This window comes from Rhipicephalus sanguineus, chromosome 7, assembly GCF_013339695.2.
Source record: "Rhipicephalus sanguineus isolate Rsan-2018 chromosome 7, BIME_Rsan_1.4, whole genome shotgun sequence".
Classification (NCBI taxonomy): domain Eukaryota; kingdom Metazoa; phylum Arthropoda; class Arachnida; order Ixodida; family Ixodidae; genus Rhipicephalus; species Rhipicephalus sanguineus.
Window position 1 is genome coordinate 76,558,590 of NC_051182.1, and position 27,611 is coordinate 76,586,200.

General features: G+C 46.0%; 2 protein-coding genes across 2 annotated transcripts in view; both read left to right on the forward strand.

The window, feature by feature from the left end:
• The window catches only part of LOC119399534 (protein kinase C, brain isozyme), a 204,679-nt gene extending 188,701 nt beyond the window's left edge, over window positions 1-15,978 (forward strand). The window contains exon 11 of the mRNA XM_037666343.2: window positions 1,784-15,978. Coding sequence (XP_037522271.1) covers window positions 1,784-1,936 — 153 coding nt within the window. The 3' untranslated portion in view covers window positions 1,937-15,978. The remainder of the gene's footprint in view (window positions 1-1,783) is intronic.
• Window positions 15,979-23,389: 7,411 nt separating this feature from the next.
• Window positions 23,390-27,611, forward strand: part of LOC119398784 (beta-alanine transporter) — a 42,557-nt gene continuing 38,335 nt past the window's right edge. The window contains exons 1-3 of the mRNA XM_037665601.2: window positions 23,390-23,667; window positions 23,717-23,795; window positions 27,177-27,280. Of these exons, the coding sequence (XP_037521529.2) occupies window positions 23,390-23,667; window positions 23,717-23,795; window positions 27,177-27,280 (461 nt within the window). The remainder of the gene's footprint in view (window positions 23,668-23,716; window positions 23,796-27,176; window positions 27,281-27,611) is intronic.

The following is a 27,611-nucleotide window of genomic DNA, read 5'->3' on the forward strand; positions in this document are numbered from 1 at the left end:
GTACGGTTTCCCATGTAACACTTCCCATTAAAAATGAAATGTGCCTCTCATTCTGATCTCTTGCCATTAGCAGCAGGTGTCCAAGGTTAATTCGTTGTTCATTACGTCAGCTGTTTGGTCGGCGTGTTTCGACAGTAATGGTATAAGCTTTTCTTTTTAATTCTGCCCACAGATGACGTTCCAGCTTTGAATTGTGCCACAGAACGCGTAGTTATAAAGCGAGATTCAGTAAAGAAGAAGAAAATGCACATTCTGCCGGAAAGATAAGAAAACGACGGTTCATGTTTTAACTGAACGTTTAGATATCCACCGGCATGTAAGTTTGGGCACTAGCCTGCATTAAGCTTTGTGTTTTAGGGACAGCAGTGGAAAGGTAAACACATCCGCGATAGAAATAAGTAAGCGAAGGTTAGATGGTTGGTGCGGAAAATTAGGGACAAAGGACAAAAATAAATAGTGGGACAATTGAATTCGGTCTGCCGTAAGGCGCAGAGAGTTGGGATGTCAATTTATGGTCTTTTTTCATAGAAAGGTTGTTTTAATTCAAGTACACGAGGCATTAGGCCGACTTAAAAAAAAGTTTTTTTTAGAACATGGGAGGCCTAGGCCAAGGCACTTAATTTGATGGTTCTTAATAAAGTTTATTCCTCATTTTAGAACTTGGGGGGCGCACAAATCACCGCCCAGTTATAAGGGGACGCTCATAGAATCCATGCATCCGTGAAATAATAACGAAGTGCCAAGCTATTCACTTGGCAATAGCCATATAGGAAACGTCTACAGATGAAAAACGCACGGAAGCATTAACAGTTCTGCAATCGAGGTGAGGAAGACACGTTCCTACATTGTATGAATATAGACGGCAGTACGGTATTGGCCTGTGGGACACCTAGATCAGTATTGCGAAGGGCGCTGCGGTGACATCTGCAGGCGGATTTGCCATTTGTCATTTCCTACGCCCTTTAAAAAATAGCGATATTTTTATTTGTTCACCCGCGCATCGTTTGCTCATGGTGCTCTTAACTATTATCCTTAGTTTAGTTTGCTAGAGTTAGCTTTATGTGTTGGTTCATTCTTTCGTTCGCTGGTTTACGGTGTTTAACGTACCGAAGCAACTCAGGCTATGAAAGACGCTGTAGTGGAGAGCTGCGGTTAATTTTGACCACCTGGCGTTATCTAACGTACACTGATACCGCACAGTACACGGTGCTCGACGATTGCGCCTCCACGGAGAGATGCAGCCAGTGCCGGTATCGAGCCCATGTAGACGTGCATTCTGTCAGCACTTAAGCAGATAACTGTTGTGTTTGCATATTCGAAGAAATAAATCATATCACCAGCAAAAGCCATAAGACTGCCCTGGGTTATCCACCAAGCCAGCTGAGTGGAGGAACGCAATGTTTAACAAAACAAGTACTTGCTTTAGCCTGTGCTTTTTTTCAGCTTCATTGCATATTCGTTTCATGCATACAACATTCGCACAGTTCTCTCCTAGGAATCGGGGGACGAACGAAGAAAATTAGCTAATCAGTGTATGGATACATCATCAGCATATGGTGGTAGTATATGGTGTTGGCAACAGCATATCGTGCTATCGCATACGTAACTGGCACTTTCGCTCGAAGGATATAACCGAGCGAATGGGAGGTACTCGAATAGTTACCAAAGTATGTAGTAACTGCGGCACGCGTATCGACGGTCATTTTCGTGAGATTGTGCGTTATGACAAATTTTTTTTTAAATATCGGCTGCGTGTGCCCATAACGTTGTTCTCTATGTGCAGAAACACCGCAAGGACGTGAGCAACTTCGACAAGCAGTTCACCAGCGAGAAGATCGAGCTGACGCCCACCGACAAGCTGTTCATGATGAACCTGGACCAGACCGAGTTCATGGGCTTCTCCTTCCTCAACCCGGAGTTTGTGCAGCACGTCTAGCCAGACTCTTCCGCGCCTATTTATTGTTACAACTATACTTACCATTATTACCACACCGCACCCGATGCGTCAACGATGCCTGCCTCCCCCGCCGGAGGGTCCCACCGCCGTCTCTCCTCAGGACTCGGAAACCTTCGCGCCCCTTCGACACACTGTACTGTACTCCGGGACAAGTTTACGTGGCGTTCGGGTTAGAGCAGTGGGCCCGAGTCTCGTTCCTATATACTCAACGCGCTGTCGCCGAGCGGCGCCAGTACACGCGACGCGACTGAGTGCTTTCCTCCGCATAAGCTGCAGTGTCGTTTGTCTGGGGGCTCGCATCCTTGGGCAGTTTGAGCTTTGTTCGGATACAGTTTCTCCAGGTGGGACCGCACGGCCACGAGCAACAAGTTGCTATGGAGACTGGCCTGGAATAATTGGTGGCGTTACGGTTACGAAGTCATATCACACGCCGAAGTCTACTGGTGCACTGTGGTAGTCAGCGCCGAGTATTTTGAAAGGGGTGTGGCGTTGCTGCTAGCTGAGCTACAACGACGCGATATTGCTTCACTGCCACTCAGGAGTTGTCCCCGAGTGCTCGACTGACTTTTCACGTCCCGCTGTTCAGCAGGGCGTGTGCTTAAGATGCTAGAGAGTCTGGGAGAGCGCCGCGTATGTACAAGCCTTTGAGTTGGGTCAAAGGGCATGCCCCAGCTTATGAACCTTGAGCATCGCAGAGCACTATCCAAACGAGCACTTTCGCTGCCCCCTGCTTTGCGCTTTTTCGCCCAAATATTCCTTACTACTGCGCGACGGAGCGCGTTGGATTACATTAATCTTCGTGAAATATTCACCTGCGAACGCCGTATATTGAAAAACTTCTCGTTATGCCCACATTGTTCTGAAGCCTTTCGTGATACATCATAAGTGTTGTTGTTGAGACAGTTCTTTATTGGATAGTGTCGTCAAGGAACTTTTTTGTTTCCTGGGCGTTCTGTGGAAGCTGTGTCTATATGTGGTCCCTACTTCTGACCCTGTCGCAGTACAGGGGATAACTCGCGTGAGCCAGTGCGATTTCCCTTTCTCTAAAAAACGTCATGCCACCATGTTTTCCTCAGGTGGTACATATGCATGTCTCATGTAAACGTCCGCGATTTTGTCGCCCCGAAATCCTGTCAGCAGAGCAGTCGCAGGAAACCTAGGACCCGGTTGTAGTAGCGGCTCGCAGACACTTCTAGACCAACTTGGAAAAATGACCACCTGAAGTTGTCTATGTCAAGCCGATTTCTGACACCACCGTTCCTGTTGGCGTAGTCTTCCCATATCTGTGAGGCGGATGTCGACCTCTTAAAGCCCTACTGTCGTACCAAATAAGTCATAAACTTATGAAAGATGGTCGGAGTTTCAGGGAACTTCAGGCGACACAGCCGGACATTTACGGTCTCGTAAGAGCAGATTTGAACGTGCGATTCTTGGTTCTCGCAAATATGTTGGCTTCGACAAGATACTTTTGCTACCGACGACTCCCTGTCAGTCATTTGTAAGTACATCGATTCTCTCTTGTGAGCGTTAGTATTAGAAAATTTCTCCAGCGTGTTGAAGTGCGAAAGCTTTTCGGACTTCAACATTTTAGTAACTTCATGCTACAGACGATGTTTCTCAGTGGCCTCTTACTTTCCTCGCGAATAGCATAAACGAAATCGCTCTCACTGAATTGCCCTGAACAGCTTGCCTGAGCGCCCATCATTATGTTCCATGATTACTAAAAAAAAGAGAGAGGCGGGGAGGAGTGTTCAGAAGAGGCTAGCAAAGGGGCTCGAAAAGAACAAGCTACGGGTAGCATCATAAATAGAACAAATATTTGCAGCAATGATGAGCAAGAAATGAACATTGCTGGTGAAAAGAGGCAGTAGAGTTGTGTAGGTCATATGACCGTTAAACTAAAATATATAACAGTTTGAAAGGCCTAGAGGGCGACGGCGTAGTCTACCTGAAGGCGATAAACTATGTGCAAGTGTAACGAGACTCTTTAACTGCCGGATACTGAGAAGGACCAGGTGATTCGGGGGGCAAATTTCATTAACAAATTTTCGGTGGCCTATGCTTTATGAACTCAGCACAACCATATGTCTCAAGCTTGAAACGGCGAAGGCGCGAAATAAGCTTTTTTTTTTTTGGCACAGTACGCAGGTGGAACCGCAAGGTTATTCGCAGTGTGAGAAGCTCTGTGCGCGCAGTGCCGTTGAGATGCCAAGCTTTCTTTATTTTTATTATTATTTTATTTTTATCGGCTTCGCGTCAGGTCGTTTAGCGTAGTCTTGACAGTAAGATAAGGTACGGTACCCTTTATGAGATTCATGGATTGTGATTCACCGGTGTAGTCGAACGCGCTTCACCTACTGTAGATTATGCATTATAACGAAGTTGCAGCGTCCAGTGTACAGAAGATGTGCGATAATTTCACATGTATTTACACCTGAGAGCTATGCGCAGTAGGATTGTCCTGTCCAGAAAAAAAAATGGAAATAGTGATGAACATTGCGCTAAGCAATGAAGCTTTCTGTCGCTCTCGTAAAGTTTCACGCATTGCGGAGGCCGTTATAGCGTTTCCTGATCTTATTTCGCGCTATCGGTGCACAACGCTATACTCTATTGTCTGTCGTCTTTGAAAGACACTCCCGCTTCATCTTCCGCTTACTGGTTCGTTGCAAATCATGCCTTTCGTTTATTTGTACAGCTGCTTTTCTGTTTCGCTCTCCTAGCGACGCATAGAGCATGAGTCTGCTTTAGTTATAAACTAGAGGGAAAGGCCGGTTATTTGTAGTAACGTAATATAGTGCCAAACAAAGCGTACCATCGAATGCGATCGTCGGTACTCGATACTGCGTTCTCGCGTCTTGCCATCTTCCGCCGGCAGCTTGAATCTGAGTTGCCGTGGTCGCTACGAAACATAGGTACCAGTTTTCGTACGCGCGTTGAACGAACGAGAAAATAATAATAAAAATAATAAGGCCTTGTTTCCAGTTTTCTGGAGACTTTATTCACGTTGGCTTTAGTCGCTCGCTGAAATCGCGCACCGCTTTGCTCACTAGCCCGACCTGCGTTTAATCTGTGCTCAGGAATATTGGTGTTTTAGTGAATACGTTAAGAAACCCAGCGTGCATCTAAAGAGCTTAGCGTAACATGTCCTTCTTTTTTTCAAATACATGTCCCCAGGGAAAGGTTCGGATGCAATTTCGTGAAGGATCCTTCCTCGGCACAGCACTTTTCTTTATTCTTCAGAAGCTTAAAGTAGACCTGATCAAATTGGCTCTGTAGGACGGCTCCAGTGAGCGCTTAAACGTCGCTAGAATCGTTTAACGTGTGGTCATCGCTGGTTTGTTTGAATGGCATGGATGTAAAACAATATCGTAGTTATTTTTTTTGAACGGTACTAGTCTTGCAGCCGCGCCTTTGTGTGCACAAGATTCTCGAGATGGCGCGATGAAAGCAGGAAGGAATGTTAGGGTATCTGGCAAGACAACGAAATTTCAACCTTTTTCACCGGTGCCTCGCAAATGCATGCTTTCCGGGCATCGTCAAAATGTCAAGAAGACATGCCATTCAAAACTCATGACTACTGAAGTGCTAATTCAGCGTCTTGGAAACGAGTTTGCATGAACAGCGGAGAACAATTGTGTTATGATTCTAGTCACATACTGTTCATAGTCTTTCTTCTATTAGACTTTGTCTTTGGTCATATTTCAATGCGAATATGCAATTGAAAGAATTGGACCAAATTCTATTGTCAAATAGCTGTCATTTAAGGCTTAAGGCTTCTGCCATGATCGGTCTTTTGCCATCATGTCGTTTGGCTACTTCCGTAAATCCAACGCGTGAGTACTTTGTTTACCAATGTTACGATAAGGGCGTTATTGCTGTGTTTTTGAGAATTTTATACAGTATCTGGTTGCGTTGCGAATCTTTTGCAAGCTCCCTTCATAATTTGACAAACTGTTGATCGCGTCACTAAAGCGTACCGTCGGAATATACTAGGAATATAGCACTTATGCGTCTGTTCATCTCCACTGCTTCACTGGTAGGGATTCAACCCTCGCAGATCTCATGCCGTTTCTGTTTTGCGGAAAAGCACGACAGTGATGCCTTTAACTAGCATTGAGAGCCTTTCCAATGGGAAGATTTTTACCTGAAAATTTGTCGATCAAACGTGATTAATGTGTTATTTTTCCGCTGTCAGTATTTATTTTTAATGCGAGAAGTGTTTACTGCAACGCAGTACGTTCCATGAAGTAGGATCTCTCGGTGACACTAAGCTTGCTATGCCTTTTTTTGAGGCAGTTATTATGGCGCTAGCACACCTTTTTCTCAAGGAGCACACCGGAATTCGCCCACAGCCAACGAGAAGTTCAGCGTTGGCTCAGATGTTATGAAACCCCAAGAAATATAATAATATATAAATATAAAAAGGAGATAATGGTTCAAGTCAAGAGTTCTTTGTATACGTATGATAATGGAGCTTAAGTTTATAAAGCTAAGGGACAATTAACTCTCAGAATAACTCGCGAAAATTAATTGAATTGTTTCAGTGAGAGAAACGGTTTGTTGTCGGTATGTGCTATACGGCGCATAACCCACTACAGAACAAATTTCTCTCATTCATCAGTTAACTAATTGGACGACGGTGAACAAACCTGTCTTTGTGGATTGTGTTGGAGCTATGCAAGTTGACGACCAAAAAGCAACCTAAAGTCTACCCAAGTGAACAAAGCAAGAAGAAAGGCAACACGAAGAGAGAAGGCAGGCAGGTTAACCAGAAGAACTTCCGGTTGGCTTCCGTGCACTGGGGGAATAGGGAAGGGGAATAGAAAGATGAGAGATAGAAAGCGGAGCTAAGAGATGAAAAAGAGAGAGAGAGAGAAGCAGTGAATTCACTGAAGTGTGCGGTACTGAAGTTCAGCAAATGTCAGAGGCTAGCGCCATGGAAGACACCTAAATGGAAGATTAAGATTGCCTAAAATTTTTTTTGGTGACGGTTAACTCTCACGATTCTGCTCCGAAGTTTAATTTAGTGAGGTTTGGTGCGATAGGTTCACTGCGAGCTGTTGTAAGAGTAGGTGCGAAATTGAGATTTCGCACTGTACAGTACACGCAATCTAGATTGACACAGAGAGATTTTTTGCCAGGAACGAAATGTTGCAGGAGGACATACGTCAAGTCCATTGCTCATGTTGAGCTCCGCCGGTTGGCTTTGGTTTGTTTTTAATGATGTAATTTATCCAAAGTTGCTTCTATTAGGCATCGACAGACGTCGGCCGTACCAGTCGCAAAAAGTTTCAACGAATCTTCTCCTCTCCTCGTATACGAGGGGCGAAGAATATCAGGGAAGATTGTGTGTTACAGACACTGCTTTTTTCTGCGTTATTTAGTTTGCTGAACGATACATTACTTGTGATAACTATGACAAGTACGGTTCTTTCAGCTTTCGATGCAACGAATCTTAAGCTTCTCGAGCTTAGAACTGTCACGTTTTGTCCGGTTGTCTGGCAAGCTGTTCCCAGCACTAAGTGGAACACGTCAGCAACTTGCTTCAGAACGCTTAAAATATCCATGTAACGCTTCAACGCTGTGACGCTAAAAACGTGCGAGGAACTTAGGCGTTGCATCGCGTTAACCCTATGTTATCCTGCATACAATGTGACGCTTGCTTCTTATATACGATATTCTTTATTACATGCCTTTTTTCTACAGCTTTGATAGCAGTTGCAAAGTACTTGTAAAAGCAGGCAACGAGTCTATTTTTAACAAGCTGCACTGATATTGTACACCGTTCGTTGAGTTTCATTTCACCCGCTGCGAATTCTTCGTGTTTCCAAATGCAGAGGTATCAAGAACTGCTTTTGTGGATCGATTCGGTGAAGTTGGCGAAAGCTTTCGTGATGGCGCTGCGGCTTCGTAAGGATATAGGGGCGTCAGTGTTTGCCGTATAGGCTGACGGGTCAGCGCGGTAGCTCGCTGGATAATTGAGAGTGGTGATCCCATCTGTTTGTGTAACGCTAGAAGTTCAAACATGTGAAGCAAGCCTTGATTGTACCGTCGTTTCTATAATCTTGGGACGACAATTGGGCAGAGACTAGAGACTATGTACTGACAGATCTGTTGACCGAATATATGAGTGTTTCGAAGTGGCGTCAGCGGTGCTCAAAGCAAGCGGAAGAAAGAACCAAAGACAGGACTCAAATGAGAGGATATCAGGCGCACGCTTCCATGGTTCCTTCTTCGGTCTCCTTGTCCGTGGAATATGTGGTTTCCATGACGAATCCTCTACAAGTCGTCCTGTTCTCCGCTGTTCTCGGTATCGATACCTACGCTGCGCTCCCCGTGCATGTTTTTCAAGCTTAACCCTTTCCGTGTAGTCTTCTCATGACGCGCACACCTATTGTTACCGGTCCGTGCATTAAACCACTTAGAAATTCGGATTTCTACCAGCGTCTAGATATAAAGTGAAGGATTCAACTTCTTTTTAGTTCATGTGCATTGAGCGAAAGTTCCTGTAATTGTCGAAAAATCTTGAATTCCTTCTGTCCAACTTTTGTCTGCAATAAGCCTTGTTGTGCAATAATAATGTGGACCACATTTTTCTTGATCATCGATGCTTTTTGCTGGGTGGCCTAAAGGCTCTTTTGTTACCTCTGTAGCAATGTCTCCTGCGGGCAATTGATAGTAAACAACATTTGCTTACCGCCGTTGAATTCTGTATGCTGCGAGATGCGCGACGGATTGCTGTACTACGCGTTGTAAAGCTTTGCTTCCTCCAGCATAGCCACTGAACTGCGTTAGTGTCTTTCATTGCAACGTCAGGCACGAACGAATAACAGTCGTTGCTAGGGACGTTTTTTTTCGATGGCACCAGATTTAGACGTGCCTGCCCGTAACTAGCCAGCGCGTGTTTTCAGGTTGCTGCTGGTGCGAAAGAGGGTGTGCTGAGCTTAGCACGCGTAGTGAAACGTGAATGGTCTTCATGATCAAGAGAGTGTGTCGTTTAGCCAGTATTCTCGAGTGAATTGAAATAGCCTCGTGCGATATGCGCACAAGACTTGGGCGAGTCTTCTAGTGCAGTCTTGAATCTTCCCCGTGGCGCGATAACAAGTTATCAAGTTACTGAGCAGTTCTGTGCTTGTCTGTACGTCTTTAGCCACCGTCGTTTGCATCTCAAGCGGCAGAGATGTAAAAGTGCTGACGGGTACGGTGTGTCATTGTGCTGGAAGTGTTCTACCGCGACGAGCGAGTGATGCAGTTACGTGCGACAGTGTAAATGTCCGCTCTATTTTGTGTTGTCTGTTGGCCACTGAAATGTCCACCGCGAATTCGAACTCTTTGCCTTGCCGTATACCTTATCGCCTTACATGTGTACAACTCGTAACCTGCTACCCCTTCGATTGCTTCGAACGAACTATGAACGTGTGACCTTGTGGCGAAAGCCTTTCTTTTATGCGCGGGTCCAAAACCTTTGACTCGTTGTTAAAACATCTTGTTCAGCCCCGCAAGTGTCGTTCAGTGCTGGACCTCTGTTATTTGCTGTAGAGGTGTTCGTTCCACGCGTAATGTGCTGTTGTAGCGCTAATCCAGAACAAAACGAGGGCGGTGAACCGCAGGTTTTGAACCCTCCGCGCTGTGTGGGCTGGTGGATTCTAGCTGACAGAAAACGTTCCATAACGTGTGTCTTGTGGCTGTACCCACTCGAGATCGTATGTGATCGAGCTGCATGAACACGCTAGACGTAATGATTCTGGCCTCTCATTAAGGTGGAAAGGGCGTATGTATCATTGTTACCTTCCTTTGTTTCTTACAAATATTGAGACGAGTAATCAGTATAACATTTACTAGTATTCGTTATCTGCTATATGACAGCCACCTGCATCTCTGCATCAGGGGCATATAACCTGGAGGTGGCACACCCGGCACCCGTCCCTCTCGAAATTCGTATGCCATAGGAAACGTAGCATCTTGAGAACACCCTTCTGCCTAAACACTTGGAAACTCACTCAGCACCATTGCGCAGCCATCACTTCACCATGAAGGGTTTGCCCCTTTCGAAAAAAAAACCTCTTGTGTACTCTACCGCCCTACTTAAACATTACTCGCCTGCTTGTGTGGTCTGCGTATAGAGACTGTAATGACGGCCGATGCCCTCCACAAACACTGAGAACCCGCGTGTGGCGTGCGGTAAGGGCATTTTTGGATGACTCCGTACCTGGCTTAGAGTGCCAAAATGGCGGTGCTTCACTGTAATCTGTGCTGAGGCGGGAACTTCGTGAGAAAACGCTTGTTTCTCCCTCTGAGAGGCGACGCTTGTTCGAGTCGCAAGGTGCCAACTTCGGTACGTTTCTTTGGAAAAGAGCAGTCTATTCGAAGGAGTACATCTGTCACAGCAGCTTTGTCCTTCCAACGGCTTAGTCGGCATCAAATATTTTGTGCTTACGTGAACTGGAGCGTTACGGCATGGCGGAGGCGCGCACATCACACCCTGCTTCGTCATGTCAAGCACACGCTTAACGAGGTGACGCTAGCCCTTCCTGAAGTCGTGTTTAAAAGATACGCGCCAATCTTTTGCTGGCATTGTTTGACCGCGCATCATTCGTCTCCTTAATCTTTGGGTTTTGCGAAGAAATCGACGCCATTCTTGCCTTGTCGAAAATAAAGTACGGTATTGTTTTGCTTATATTCTTTTACGCATTTAGTTCACTAGTACCGAAGCCCTACGCTTACGCCCTAACGTGTCTGTAATAATACAACCGCCATGCATGCTTACCCTTTACCCGCATGAGCATATAGGAAAAGTGACCCATAGTCTGCCTTACAGCTTGAGTTAATTTTGCTTGGTTTCCTTAAAACGCTGTCTTGCTACGAAAGGACAAACGACAATACGCATACGTTACCGCTCCCGCTGATGTATTGTCCTGGTTTGGCGATGCAGAAATTAGTATTCACTCCCAAACAGCCTCATTCGCAGCAGTTCCTTCAGTTTTTTACGCTTTTTGTGGGCGCGTCAGTCAAACAATGGTGATGGTCCTTTGCTCCTCCATCGAAGCCGTAGGCGTGAATATTTTTAAAATGGTGTCACTCTATGCAGGTCATCATCTCATTAATTCAAGAAAAGAAGCGCGGTGATGCCACGAGACAGCTTCTGTCGCAGCCCTAACCCATTGGTCGGTCATCCAAAAGGCTCATGTGATTGTATTTCTCCACTAGATACTACGCCCATGGCATTGTAAATTGGCTTGAATGAGCGTCGGCGCGAAGCAACGGCACAGCACAAAAGGATTTGTACGTCGGTCGTGTATCCTTGCCCCCACTTGTGAAAACTGCAAGCTATGAAGGACTCCTAGAGCTAAAGCGACGCGAGGTGTTCTTGTTGCGAGGCGGTGCGGAGTGCATTTTCTTGCGTGAAAGGTTTAACTCGTGACATGCTTTGCTGGTTTCTATATTGTGGTCACCGTTGACGCAGTCGCTATGTGCGGCGCTGCGGAATTTTTCACGCGAGAAAAATTAACACAGGTCGCTACAAACTGCAGGCTTCCGTGTTTAAGGATTTATTGAAGTTAACCGGCTATCCTTCCGCTCTTCTCAGTGGGAAAGTATTACGAATACTTGATGAGAACAATGCAGACGCCAACGCAGAAGATGCAGATGTACGCATATGCATCTGCCCTTTGCTTTGTGTTAAAAAAAAGGAACCGCTGTACTTGTATATTGCTAGTGCCAATTAAGGTCGATTGTGAATTCCATTGCCTTGAGCAAGATCTTCTGACATTCGTTTTTCCAAGCCTAAATTTCCCTCTTCAGATTTAATTCAGGCGCGATTGCGCGTACTTCGGAGACATCTACATATTTTGTGTATTTATTTTCGAAATTCAACTGCCCGTGCGAGCGAATATAATGTGATGCTATGGTAAAGCACTTCGCACATATTTGGAAACATGAGGTGTTCAGACGCGTAAACGGTGTTCAACAATAGCTGACGTTTGCCCTAACTGGTTCCTTCGTGGTCATTGGGATAGTCTCCACTTTGCCGGCAAGTATTCGGCACGCTGCTTCGAGCAATCCGAGATATGAGAATAAGTGTCTCTTTTGTTTTCATTCGTTTAGACACAACTGGTCTGCATTTATAAGGAGCGTTGTTCTATCCCCGGAACGGCAATGTTTCTCTCGAAATTCACAGAACTGGGCGAGTCTACTATTCATGCTTTGGAACAGTGTTCCATTGCCTCTTGCGCCGCTCCCAACTATCCAAGTGTCCTTGTTTAAGTAACTTTTCTTCAATTCCAATCGATGGTATCTGGCGCGCTTTCTAGCAGCAGAACCAGAGGCTGTTCCTCTAAGGAAAATGTTGCCTTTGTGACGTCACAATCAATCAGAATCGTGCAGCGCGAACGTCCTCTAATCTTAGTATGGCGGTTTGGCCGCAGTTCCTTTATCGAAATTGTCGCTTTTGTGACGTCACGATTGGCCGCAATACCGCTGCTCGAACATCTTGTAATCGCCGTACGGCGGTTTGGGCGCTGCATAGACCACGATAATAGAGCTACTGTACATGCTACCTTTAGGTAGCAGAGTTGCGCTTAGGTCTAGAAACCACACCTACGCGGTGAAGTCGCACTACGTTTTTTGCAGGCGACATGCCTATCATGTCGCCGATTAACATGTCTGGCGTGTGGAAGACTGCTGATTAACTGAACTGTCCATGTCCGGCGTCAATCCAATTCTCTGCAGCGACGGCTTCGAATAATACCAGAACTGGCCCGAGGGTCATCTTCTCCGCAATGCATGGTTGCTAGCGCCGTTTGGAAAACAGACGCGCAACTCTACTACTTAAAGGTAGCATATACAGTAACTCTACACGATAACAAATCGCAGTGCTCCTTTCGGTTACTCTCCGAGGCAGTGCGGCTCATTTGGGGAGGATTTTCAGTCAGATACATCCGATTCCAAACATTTTTAGCGGTACATGTATGCAAATGTAGTGGGCGTAAATTTAAGACCAAACAGACTTCGATTAATCATTTTTGAGCGCTGCTATTTTTTTTAGACATCCACGAAAAAGTGTTGTGGTTTGCAGCCGATTTCGATCATCCCTGAATCAGTGATACACTGATTGTGGTGTCTCTATATGATTGCGTAAACTCTTAGCTTGCGTATATGTTTTTTTTTCTTGCCACAAATGCAGCGTTTTCGAAAGCAGAATGTGCGTTACAGAACGGGCGCGTTCGTATGTCCTAATATAAAAAAAAATCACGTCTGAACCACGTTTTTTCACATCGCATTTAGATGAGTGCAAGTGACGCTTATGGTGCGCCACTCTCACTTGCGTGTTTCGGCTTATTATCTTTCGCGTTCTTTTGTGACACGCTCGTAAAAGCGTCTAGTAGATTGTTTGAGACGCTGGATGCGCCTATCGACAAACAGCTGCTATGAAAACAAACATGGTGCACAGGAGGCCTGGGAAGTTTAATGTAGCCGTATGGCACCATAGTTTGACGGCTTTCGGCACTGCAGTTCGTATCAGCCGCTCATTCTAGAGTATTCCTTTCTTTTGCGAACGAATACTTCACACTTCGACTGAAAATGCTACCACTTGATTTCAAGGAAGCGATTTCTTTGTCCTTAATTATCGAGTGTTTGTTCGAGGCGTGTAAGTTGTCCGATCTCACTGGGCGTGTCAGTGCAGCTTCAAGCTCGAACCCATAATAGAAAGAGTTACAGTTGTGTGTGGCTCACGTTAAGAAGAAGAAAAGAGGTGGGAGGGGGCGTCTTTGGAGCTTTGTTGTTGCGTACGGACTCTATTTTACTCGAAGCTCGACGAACTCGGAGAAAATCTATTTGCTGTTGAAATGGTGGGTGTTGCATAGCGAGCTTTTTTTATCAGTATACGACTCTTTATCTGGAGCGAGTGTCCCAGAAACTCAAATAAAAAAAAGCGAAAACTCACCGCGCTTGCAAAAATGCGAGCACGTTTTGTTTAAGGGACCACTACAACGGAATTTGTTTCGCTGTTTTGGAGCGTGTACTTTATGTAGCGGACTTGTCGAGCGTGCCTGGCCACGTAGCTTTTACTCATTTGTAAGCTTTGGTGGTAGAAAAATAAATTACCCTCTCCGCTTAGTAAAAGAGAAAGTTCGACTTGCTGTCGTTGTGGTATTTACCTGATGCAATGTATCCGACAGCAAACCAAACATGTGCATACACTTATAGAGAACAGTGCTTCAGGTTTGGCGCTATAAGTTATTTAGTGATTTCATCTTCGGTAATGGTGTTGTGGCTAGCTGCAAAGCGCATGCGTCCCTTTGCGCACCCACACTTTTCACCACTGCAAACTTTTAGGCAGTGAGTGAATAAGTGAAAAATAATTGAAGATTGACTTATTTTTGAAATTCTTTGTAAATCGCAGGAATTCGGGCTCATTTTTAGCAAACGATAGAACTCTGACTAGTGTGAAATATAAATGCAGTAAATGTGTACTTACCAACCTGGGTTCTGCATGTGCATTCGTAGGCACTTGCTGGCCACGCAGAATGTTCAGGAGACTTTTTTTTATGCACCACCGTGTTACTTTAGGAGGCTGAGCAGCGTCAGTTATACTTGCAGTCTCTATAGTTTCATTTTAGTGCAACTTACCGGAACGTGGCGAAAATTTGCTGGATGTAAGCAAACTCGCCTCCATATGGTTCCTAGAATAGTGAACGAAGGGAGCTAATGGTCGGTGCGTTGATGTGGCTGCCTAATTTATAAAGTGACAATCAGCGAGTACCAAAAGCCCTGGGCCCGTATTCACAAGAACGTCTTCAGATAGCGTACTCAGATGAGACAGCGCTTGCTAAAAAGTAGGCACAAGAAGGAGCAACACGCGACCCCTGTCAAATTTTAAGGAAGCTTTGCTGACTCTTTCGAAAGGGCACGTACTGCTCGTGTTTATGGCAGTGGTTGATCAGCATTCATAGTTGATCAGCTGATTATCATTCATAGTTTAAAGCTTTATAATGAGGACGACCTCCTGAGGATAATTTGGCAAGGAAGACGTTTTCTTTATTCCTAGCGTGTCTGAGCCTATCAACAACGAATATTCTCACTCTTCAACTAAGGATACGCTTCTCGGCCTGGCTAGTCCTGCCTTTTGTCAAGGAAAAACACACTCTCATAATGCAGTGGTCACATGCTCAGATGGCCTCAGAGGGCTAATATTTGTCGAGGCATCTATATCGCCGCATCTCACGGGAACCACTCCATAACACCCACGGTCTTCATGGCTGTTTTCTGTGCAAGGATTGCCTCGCTCAGACAGTTCTCGTTATTACTTCCCTACTTCCCTGTCACTGCGTTGTTCGAACATCCATCTCCAAATAGTGGCCCAGTACCTTTCCTCGGGAATTCTGTGCAGAAGGGTGAATGGTATGACTCCTGTTCGCCCAGCAGGCACGTGAATCCCTAGAAGAATGAAAATTCAACTAGTCCAATGTGAAGTTCTAATTCCCAAGCAAAATATCACCCATCTTCTGCCTCTGGTATTTCTTGAATGAAAGGGGGATGAATCAAGGGCTTGGTTTTTTTTGTTGTTGTTGTTGGACAGAACCAAAGGGAAGCGACGGACAATGAAGCCAAGCAGCGTATGCGGGACATTATTTGTAAGAGAAACGCAAGTCCTACGAGTGGTGTATACCTAAGCGTAGACAAAGTGATATCGAGCACTGTAGCAAAAAAAAATGCAACGGTGAATGCAGTAGAACAAAATAACTGTTAACGGTGTGGCCACGCACGTTCGACGTGTACCGTATAGTGCATTAGCGCGCGTGGGGAAAGACGTTTTGTTGCAGCCCGCGTTGTGTTTTATCCTGCCTTCCTCTACGTAGCGGAGTGTGCCAGTTTGACCCCGCCTTTTTGCTCGCGTGCCCAGTGCACGAGGCCTGTCTCCCATGGAGGTGTCTCTCTCTCTCTTTTTCCAGTCCTTCGCAATCGCCAACGCTTCCTATAAGTGTTCAACGAACAAATAAAGAAAAAGTTTGGTTTCTGACTACAGTGTCCATTACTCAACCTTAGATCCTTCTGCAAGTGTCGCCTCTGCTGTGTCTTGATGTGAGGAACGTAGCGACACTAGCATTGCCAATCGCAGCAGTGGCCCTTGAAAAATTCGGCTCGCGATTGGGCAAGCTAAATTATACCGGCATTCGGGGCCGGAAATTGGGAGCTTCAGCATGTCCAGCACTTCTGTATACTCGATGGCGTCAGCGTAATGCCAGGTAAACGTATGTTTTTGCAGTTACTTTCCCTGACCACGAATCACCAAATGGTCTACACCCACACTCTTCTGGTAACATCTTAAGAGTGTTCGTGGAACTTCGAGCAGTGACTCGTTTTTGTGGTTGTGTTGACGAGTAACAAAGCTTTTTTTTTAGCTAGATGACCACTCATACTTATCTTAAAGTATAGGCGCAAATATCACACAATATTCAAACATCGAAAGTAGGACGAGCTTCAACTACCAACTGATCAACTGGGCCACCCTGTGGCTGTTGCCCGAATGTCCGGTACAAAACGTGCCTTGGTTATAGTTCTGAGAGGACTGCAAAAGAGGTAATCAAAGCTCACTTTTTAAAGATGATAGTCTTTCTTGGGATACTTAAACGGAGAAATTTTGGTCTGTCTGTCTTTCTGTTTGTCGGCACGTCACTCGATTCAGCCACCCGGCCAAAGTTGAACCACTTGCTTACCGCCCACCCAACTTGAACTGGTATGGCTGTTCATACTTGTGAACGTTGTCGATCAGAAAGTAAATATTACGCATATCTGAGGCGCAACATCACTAGGTAAGTATTAGGTGGTGTGTTCCTTTAATAGAAAATGTATTCATCTATAATTCTAAAGACCCTAGTTTCTTAAGCTGCGCTGAAATTGCGACTGCGGTGAAACTTGCCTTCCTCCGTGCCCTCTGCACGAGCTCATTGTTGTGTTTCGGTTTCGGTTCTGTATTGCACTGTACGAATGCCATGGGGCGCCGCTCTGGCATTCCTCTTTTACCCAGGCGACGTGTACATAAAAGAGTGTGTGGAGAGTACTCGTTGAGTGCGGAAGTTTCTTCTGATTCAGCGCTTCGCGCCAAACCGCGTGTTCGGGCTGGCTGGCGTCCCCGCCGGTCGCGTTGGTCACCGCCGGTATTCGCCTGCTGCTGCGCCGGGACTACCAGCCCGCAATACAGCACTCATGTTTCCCGACGTATTGCCAGATGGCGTCCATATCTCACGCAGTGCCTCTTCTATCGTCTTTAGACGACATTTGCAACGAATCACGCAGATACGCGGCCAATTTTTATTAGACAACAGGTCCCCAGATGTGTCGGTCAACCATCAATCTCATCACTAGATAGGGAACTCGTTTTTGGTAGGCCCTTTCCTACGGTACAGGTATAGTTTAAGAATTGTAAACTGTCTCACGGTACATTGTGATCGATCATTTGCTGGTTTGTGGAGAGCGATGGTCTGCAGGTTTTGAAGTTGTTGCGGTACATAACGTGCGCCTCCCGCTAGGAAATAAAATTACTTAGTAGTTGGCGCCCCTCCTGCCTACAGTGTTCCATGTTCTTGTCTTATTTGCGTCTTGATATTTACACAGGACTGTTGACGAGCGTTCTCGCCGAAGACAAGAAAAAAAAGGACATTTAAAAAGGCATCTTCGCCATTTCATGCCTTCATAAAATGCACACCAGTGGTGAACTAGCATGCACTTTCGTATAATGCTGATAGGTAATGAAACCATGGAAATTATGAGGGGAGTCATTAGTATTTCCTAACTAATGTGTGGTAAACTATAAAAATAAAGGCAAATAAAAATGGACAACGAAAACCTCTGCCACCGGTTGTAACTGTACCTGCAACTTCCTTACGCATGTGCTTCTCTATCATCTATAAGCCGCAATATCCTTTCCCACTTTCATCTGAATCATTTCATCAATTTTAGAGCACATCTCGCCTCTGACTGAGACTTACTGAGATGACTTACTGAAATGTATAAATTATTTTCAGTGATCGAGCGCAGTGCTTTTCATTGATTCGCAAACGTAGTTTGACGAGTTTTTCTTCTCTATACAATCGCAATAAATTATCTATTATTACTTTGATGTGCCTTTTATTCGGAAGCTTCATATTTGTGCACTTAGATTGGCGTTTAGTTAAACACACTTAAATAAGTTATTCCTGCCTTCCCAAATGACTAAACAAAAGTGCCGAAGTGTGACAGTTGCTGCAAATTTTTTGAAATTTTGTGCGTCTCAAACACTCACCTCAGCATCATAGATTTTGTTGCTACGACTGCATTGATTAAATAGAAACTATGCATTTTCAGTTCGCCAAGATTGAGGAGACATTGTTGTCGGTGGTTTCGGCTGTTCTTCTGCCAAGCAAAGCGTAGCTTACAACTTCTATGCATTGCATTCATAACCGATTTCTAATGTGTCACTCACTGTACTTGCGAGTTCCTGTGTACAAGAAAAACGCAATGCGTGAGACAGAGAAAAAAAATCACAGGCTCCCACATGCGTTCGCCTTAGACGAGGCTAAGGCGAAAGTCTTCTTCTTTTTCTCTTCAGTAGATGTTTTCATACTCCTTCGCGCCATTCCAAAAGCTTTCTGCACCCAACGTGGTTTCGCACGTTAGGGAGAGCGCGGGAGACAAAAAAAAAAAAAATCGAAACGGCGCATGTACAGTGCGGTCCACTGTTAAAGGGAACACTCAAACGAGCACCTTTCGTTTTGCTGGCCCTCTAACAGCAATTGGACAGGGAAACATTGTTCGTGCACTGCACAAGTCTGTCAAAAAGAGGCAGAACTGTCAACCACCAGTATTTTTATGCAAATCTAAGCCACTGTGTTTTTACAAGAGAGCGAGATCCAAACATGCCCTGCACGCAAGTGTTCCCTTTAACAGTGGACCCGTCTACGCTGCTATGACCAGCGTGCCAAAAACTAAAACGAAAAAAACTATATTTTTGACCGGAACGAAAACGTAACCGAAACTTTATCTATTATTTTGTTCCGGAGTGAAAGCGAAATTTTTTCAATCGTTTTTTGGTTCACGAGAAAACTTGGCAGCCCGGAACAACTGAGGTCATGCAACGTGAGCAACTATGCATACCTCAGGGTACAGTATTAGCGCGTACCTCAGGCAGGAATTCCAAAGCAAATATATGTTGAAATTGTGCGAAAAACGAACAGTGTCAACCAGAGATGTTTATAAAATAACGCTAGTGGACTTTTGCGCGCCTGTCACGCAGGTCAGCGTGGAGAGGGCATTGTCGGCGCTGGTTTGTTACATCGAAAGCTTTTATGAGATGACATTATCCGATTTTGGCGCCATGGTTGTCCGCTGCCGCCGGTGTCCGTAACCGCCATCGCATGAAATAAGAAAAAATGAAATGAAAGCATTCGATGGGATTTTAACCCGCGCCCTCTGCGTGGCAGTCGATTATTACGCCACTGTGCCACGCTGGTACTTGTAACTCCTTCGCAAAAAAAAACGCCAGGCCTTCGCTTAAACCGCAGCACAGTCACAGCGAAAGCTGAAAGAGCGGCGTTTCTAGAGCCCGTTAAGCTCTCTTGGGGCTCCAATACAAGTACACTAGAAAGGTACCCACTACGCCATAAATCTCAATTTTTGTGAAGTACGGAAGCCCCTACTAAGCCATTATTCTTCATTCTGCAAAGAAGCGATACACCCGCTACACGTCTGTAAGGCATTATGTGCACTTTGTTGACGCGACGACTGATGACGACGAAGAATTATGGATCAGCCCTTTGTAATGGGTTGGAATCTTTAAACGGCTCACCAGTTATGTAATTTGCATTGGGTGACGCCCGGTCGCTATTTCCCTCTCCCGCCATGCTGTATAACATACGTTGACGTGGGAGAGAGACGGGGGGGGGGGGCGAAGAACTTTCCTTGAGACCCCGAGGAAATGGATCATGCGCTTATGGGCTTCCTTGCCAACCAATACAAGTGCACTTGCGAGGAACCCACTACGCTATAAATCATTGTAATTTTACTGAGACCCCGAGGTAGTGGATCATGCGCTTATGGGCTTCCTTGGCAACCAATGCAAGTGCACTTGCGAGGAACCAACTACGCTATAAATAATTGTAATTTTTGAGAAGTAGGGCACCAGGCACTGTGCCATTTTTCGTCATTTACGGAGAGCGTTGGTACCTGCTAAACGCATGTAAGGCATTATGCGCACTTTGTTGATGCTGTGCGTGATGACGATGAAGAATTATGGCAGAGCCCTTTGTAATAGGTTGGAAGCATTCAACAACCCACACGTTGCGCAATTCGTATTGTGTGACGCCTGGTTACAGAATTCGCGTTGTGCGACGCTTGGTGCTTATTTTACTCTTCTACCACGCTATATTGCATATGCTAATGTGGTCCTTCCGACATGAGGCCTGTATAGGACCTTTTTGCAAAACAGTTTCAAGGACCGGAATGGCTCAGAGGTTCAATACTGGGCTCCCACGCACAGGGCCCGGTTCGAACCTCGTTCCATCCTGGAATTTTTTTCTTATTTCGTTTTTTTTTTCTTATTTCGAGCGATACTGGTTACGGACACCGGCGGCGGCGGCGGACAACTACGGCGCCAAAAACGGCCGGTGAAATGATCTCATAACAGCTTTCGCTGTAATACACTATACAGGCGTCATGTCAGGCAAAGAATCGTGTTAGCATATGTAATAATGCGTGGCTTGGTGGGCTCGTTGCAACAGCATCTTAGACACGCTACAGCGTCCACTGACAGGGCCAACAAGAAAAGAAAAAGAAACATGATGGATTCCTTCGTCATAGGAATCGGTATAACACGAAAGGGAAACGTATCTTTACCAAGTAGCTCATTGTTCATTGTGCATTGATAAATGAGAGTTTGCGCAATGTCTGTCGGTGTTTGGCGGCTATAGCACCATTTGATGCAGACGCACTTACGTTGACCCTACTTGTACATCTCCATCCCGACGACTAACGTCAATTGGTCATGATTAAACCTTTGTGATAGCGGAAGTAGTTAACATAAACCCGGACACGGCGTGGGGTGAATGAATGCCACGCAAAGAGTGCACCAACAACCACATGATCACTAGTACTCAACATGTGCTCATGGAAAGCGTTATCATTTGAGGAGAGCAGCGGCAAGGCGTGCACTCTCCAGCAATTGGGTAACCTACACTTCTTATGCATACACCACCCAACAGCGCTTCAGGAACGCGAGAAGTAGAGCTCGTAGCTCGAGCCGTGAACGCGCGAAAGCGTTACGCTGCCCGTGGCGTATCTCTCACCGCAACACATCACTCACTGAAAGTGTATTCAAAAGAAATAGAGTGGAAATCGGAGAGCCAGCCTCCACTGCGCTGTGACTATCGAAGCGCGTCCTGCCGTCGCCCGTTAGTGCCATGATGTAGTACTTCGTCTCTCTAAGACGGCGACACCGCCCCACGCCACCCAAGGTCATTGTGAAAGGGAGAAGGTGTGAAAAAGATAAGGTGCGTCTGTAAAGGCTCATGCGTGAGCGTCGGTAGCACAATGGGTAAAGCGCCCGACTCATATCCTCGTGGACATTCCTGGACTCATAACCTCGTGGAGGTCGTGGACTCGACCTCCGGGTCATCCATATGATCGAAGCTTCGGGTTTTTCTTTGCGATCTGCGTGGTGTGCAATTCACCGACGTCTCATCGGTGACGGAATTGATGTCAGTGAAGTCTTGGCGGACCCCGGCATAAAACACTTTCGCGTTTAAAAATAAGCGCTGTCTCTTGTTTTTGCTTATTTTGCCCTCGTCTTTTTGCGCTGTAAAATTCCTAAGGTGCTTCTTGTAATAGAATTATAGATTATGTGATGAGATTTATTTTCCTGTAAGCCTGAAGAAACGTCCACGAACATGAAGAGCGAGCGTCACGGAACGGCGGGCGTCAATCTGTCAAAACTTAGGCACGCGCAGGCTGGGTCGCGCGGTTACTACCGACCCTGTACATTACTTGCGTGGCTTCTTCGTCGTACTCCTGTCTTCTTCACTGCAATTTCATTTTTTTGCTCTTAGTGAATGCACAGAGAAAAAACACACAGCACACTATTGTGAAGTGTATACGGCGTCATAGTTTTAATATTTGGCCAGAAAAGTTATTCTCTAAAACGCCAATTAATGTGAGAAATGTGTAGGCGCTCGAAACGTGCCCTAGCGACTTTTTACTATTACGTTTAGTTTTCTTTAGAGTGCGTTCACCTGAATAACATATAGTATTACTCAGTTCATCAGCTCCTATCACCTGAAATACAAAGCATTGCAGGTGGCGGTATTTCAGCGCGGACTGCTTGTAAATTGGGCCATTGTTCGTACCGCTAATTGAAGATCCAGCAGCTAATCGTGCTGACGTTTTGCTTGAAAGAACGTGAGCTCGGCCATGTTTGTACTCAATAATATATGAACACCTATTGAGCACAAACGGAACAAGACACCGCGGTGTCCAAGTCGTACCGCTGTGGCTGGTTCCTTCTGTGCGCTATAGGTGTTCATTACGTTTTACGTTGACGTGTGCAGACAGCCTGTTCATTGTCTGCTCAAGAATCTCAGGCTTTATACTTTGTATTTCGTACGAGCGCTTCTAAAGAAACGTTTGTGGAGAAGTGGGCTCCGCGAATACGGTGTGAGAAGCAGTCTGCCATTGCTGCACAGAATATATCAACAAGGAATAGCTGAAATAACAGTGGTGGAAGAAAGGTAAGTGGTGCTTGAGAAGTGTTATATTGTAAAGTAGATGTCTATTTGTACGAGACATTAATTTCCTGTTTTTAACATACAAGCACCTTCGTTACTGATACGTAGTGTTAATGCGGGCTTGTGGGTACATACTGAACCACGGGTAAACAGCGCTGCAAAGGGACAAATAAAGAAGGGACGAGAGTATATATTCCGCCGCAACGGAATATATACTCTCGGAAAAATGAACACAATGAACAAAAATATATGATGATAGCTCTCTTACATGCGCGAAGATTACATTCAGTGGTCTAGATAATCATGCTCTTTCTTGAGCAGGTCTATGGAAGCCATGCTAACAGATGATTCGTTGCGCGTGTGGATTTCTTTGTCCCGTTGTAGTGCTGTTTACCCGTAGTTCACCATGGTTACATCCGTCGCTGGTGGACAAGGATATCACCCGATGGTGCATGTCTTCAAGCACAGTGACATCAATAAACGTTTATAGTTCTGCTGTAGATTATATTTCACCCAAAGCGTTTCCATACCCTCGTCCTGTTTTCATTTTTTTCTCACGCGTAGTAAAGGGTCACAAAAGCGTATTACGCCTGCTTGACGTCATTGCCTTTTCGTTGCCATCTTTCTGTTTAAGGACCACGGAGATATCGCTGTTGGATTCAAAGCGTAACTGCAGGCCATGCAGTTTGACGAGGCACTCGAGGTCGTGGGAGACTTCGGCTTGTTCCAGTGGCTTCTCGTCGGTTATCTGGCGCTGTTCGTGGTGCCGATGCACGCCGTGCCGATGTCGGCGCACGTCTTCACGCTGCTCGAGCCTCCGCACTGGTGCCGCCAGCCAGAACTCGAGGAGGCACTTCACCTGACCCCGGAGGCAGGTGCGAGAGCTGGCCGTGCCTCGCATGCCGGATGGAAGCTGGAGCAGGTGCACCGCGTACGAACTCAACCTGACATCCCTCGGTCCCTGGACGGTCAAGCAAAAACCGAACGCAAGCTGGCTTCCTGCCAGAGACCTGCTGCCCGTGGTACCCTGTCGGTCCGGTTGGCACTACGACTACTCCCTCGTCTACCCCACCATCGTGTCAGAGGCATGGAAGTCATCTTCATTGCCGCGGCTAGGCGATATAAAGCGATGATGTTTCTAATGAAACATCGAATGGTCAGAGGAACCACCAAAGAACCGGACGTGCAGAACGCGGTCCGCGCTGTGACGCGCTTTCAAGATAGTGTTCTTCGATATCTTCGGTTCTTTCGCAACTGCGCTTACTATACCACAGCACACCCCTTACCTTTTACTGGGAAACCCCAGAGGGTAAATAAAGAGCACAGAGGCAGTGTATGATCAGACATATAGAAGGACTCCATGGTTCAGAGAGCCAGTCCCTTCACTTAACCGTCATATTTCCCCAACGTTTTCAGTGATGCCACATGTCAAATATTTGCACTGCATTCTTCTTTTTAAGCGACTCGGTCAGGTATCCAGCCGTTTATTATTTGGGGGTCTGTGCACGTATTACAAAGGAATCTTTCGTCGACTTAATCACTGAGGCAGCACAGTGCTTGATTTTCATGCTTGCAATGGTAGCCACAATGGGACCTTGCATTCAATGGCTACTCGCGGAGAGGAAATAATTCAACTGTACTTCTTGAAAGAGACAACGTTCACTGCCGCAAGGGCTGGTCCACTCCCTCTTTACTATTGCAACCTCATTTTTTGGGTTCAGTGAGTTAACGTGCGCTACGTGGCGCTTGTAGGCTCGAATAATTGGCTACGGTAATGATAATATATAATTGCAAGCTAGCTAGTTAGCAGAGCAAGCTTTTTACGAAACAGTGCAAAAAGTCGGAGATCCCCGATAGTGGCAGACAAACAAGACGATGCACGCAGACATTGCGCTCTTTATGTGTTATTCTATGTGTTTAACGTTTTTCATGCGCCATTTTCTTTAGTCATTTAAAAAACGATGGCTGATCCCTCCATGATAGGAATCGGTATAACACGAAAGTTAAACGTGTCTTCACAGGAGTAGTGTTTATTGTGTTGTGATATATGAGAGCTTGTACAATGTTTACAGCAGCGTTTGACGTGGAATGCACCCACGTTCACGCCTAGTGGCACATCTCTGTCGCGATGCCAAGGCCCATGGTCCTAATTTAACCGTTTTGCTAGCTGAAGTCCTTAACATATACCTGAACACAGTGTATCGTATATCCCGCGCAAAAATGTGATCAACAAGCACATAATAAACACTGGTAATCGATACGCACTTCTTCAAAGCGTCGTCAGTTGAGGAGAGAAATGCCATGGTGTGCGCTCCAGGGTAATAGGATAACATACGCCTATGCTCATTCATACACTTGCACACTGCGCCTCAGCAACACGGGAGGCAGAGGTTCGTAGCTTGAGCCGCGAACGCACGCAGGCGTTCCACGTCCCGATGGCCTCTGTCTAGCCCCACAAAGGTAGAGTACACTCTAACTAAGGCACGACATTCTCCCGTCGACATCGCTGCCTTCCTGCAGCGCTTACTGCAGCAGTTTTATTATACCACGCTATCGCACTCAACGCAGTCGGTGGCGAAACACCATTGGTGTTTCGCCACCGAAGCTACACTACTCCAACAACGAGCCGTCACACGCCAACATGAAGCGAAAGGCAAAGAACGTAACTGCGTCTAGGGCGCCTCCGCGATGCTAGCGCTGCCAGTGCTTTTCGCTGGCATCGAGACGCTCTAACTACGGCCTTCGAGAATGCGCGCCGGCGCGCCATCTCCGAGGCCATGCTTTAACTGCATCGTCGCCGAGTCGTTTTCTATTGGCGCCAGTACTTAAGTGTCATATCTCATTACTTCACTTCCCCGCTCACAGACGGCGGCACCAGTATGCCGCGCCTAGAGTCACTGTATATGCTACCTTTAGGTAGCAGAGTTGCGCATAGGTCCGGCTAGCAACCACAGCTATGCGGTGAAGTCAGCACTTCGTTTTTGCCGGCGACATGCCTACCGTGTCGCCGATTAACCTGTCTGGCGTGTCGAAGACCGGCGATAAACATTGGTTGTCGATGGCAAGTGTTAATTCAGTTCGCTGCAGCGGCGGCGTCGAGAAATAAAAAAAATGGCCCAAGCGGCAGCTTCTCCGCAATGCATGGTTGCTAGCGGCGTTGGAAGACAGATGCGCAACTCTGCTACCTAAAGGTAGCATATACAGTAACTCTAGCCGCGCCTAGCCCCGCTAACAGAGAGCACCGTGCGAGAGAGAATGTGTGAGACATATGAGACGCCTTTGTGGAGTGGCGTGCATCTGCCTCGGTGGCTTTGTTGGTAGAGCGCCAGGCGCTTATCGTCGCGGTCAAGAAGGCTTAGGTTCGATTCCCGGCGGGGGAACTATTTCTTACAGTTTTTTTTCTTTCTCATTGGTTAGCGTCCATTTTATAAACATCATATCCGTGACGGAAATACGCCACTCCAGAAACACGCCGGCATAAAACACTTTCCTGTTAAAAAACGCTTAGTTAACGTTGGATTATGAGAAAATATAACATGCCAAAAGATAAGACTGCCGGGAACCAAAGAGGACGGCGACCAACACTTCTCAATCTACGTTGTTTATTTCGATAAAGCGTCATTTATTATTTATAGCCTCGCGTAGTTTCCTTGAGATCTCAGGGAGCTGCTCTAGCCCATAGGCAAAAAGGCCCCCACAAACGCCTTTGTTCATGTGTTCTTCGCTCCTCAGATGTATATACACGCGCCAGGATATTCATCGTGCAAAAACAATCAAAATATTGGCACAGCTATTCTATGACCAGAAGTGTAGTTTTCGTTTAACTGATGTAACTCTTCGCCCTTGCTTAAATAGTAGAGTGGCTTGTGCTATGCTTGTTTTGCCGATTTTTGGGCAATAGAGACGGAAAAGAAATAGCTGTGACACAAAGAACGGGCGCGGTGTACACCTTTGGAATATTTTATTCGTTCAAATCAAATGCATCTCTAGAGATATGCAGAGAAGATTTCTAGGCTATATCTCTTTCGCAAGTTGTCATCGAGCCAGGATCAATATCGTCATAAGCACAGAGTCGCATCACCTTTTGTGTTCATGCAAATGAGCATAGGCATCGCGCTTCCGCTGGGGTGCGTCTCTCAATAAAGAGGGGGGGGGGGGGGTTCCCTTCATATTGAGCACCGCGTAACTAGGCTTAAGATTATAGCAATGAACTTCATTTTGTACTCGTGTTTTAGTGCACAAAATCGTATGAAAAACGTTTCACAGAAATAAGAAGAAGAAATATTAGAGAAGGAAAGGACAGGGAGGTTAGCTAGTTTAGCAAAACCGGTTTGCTACCCTACATTTGGGAACAGGGTTGGCGAGATATAAAGATGGAGAGGAAAGAGAGTATACATTACGATTGTGCACATGCTTAGCAACTATGGCCTTACCCTCGACGCGTTGGACTGCTTTTGCACCTGCAGATGGACTGGGTTTGCGACCATAATTGGAAAGTCTACGTCTCCCACTCGGTCTTCTTCGGCTCCATGTCGGCAGGGGTCATTTTCTTCGGCGCCATCAGTGATAGGTAAGTGACAGCATGTCATACCCTGCTGTAACACGATACTGCTAACAAGGGCTGTCAGCGAGTGTTAAGAGGCTTTAATCTGGCACTGCCTTTACAAAATTCGATGTCCGTGTGATGTTAAGAGATTCATGACATTAACAAGCTCTGTGGCAATGAAAATGGGCTCCGATCACCTTTATATTCAGTTTAAATACTTGCGCTTAACATCAGGCGCCACGCCGAACGCGAACGCTCAGCTCTTCAACGTCTTAATATATAATAATTGTTGGGGTTTGACGTCCCAAAACCACTCTATGATTGTGAGGGACGCCGTAGTGGAGGGCCCTGAAAA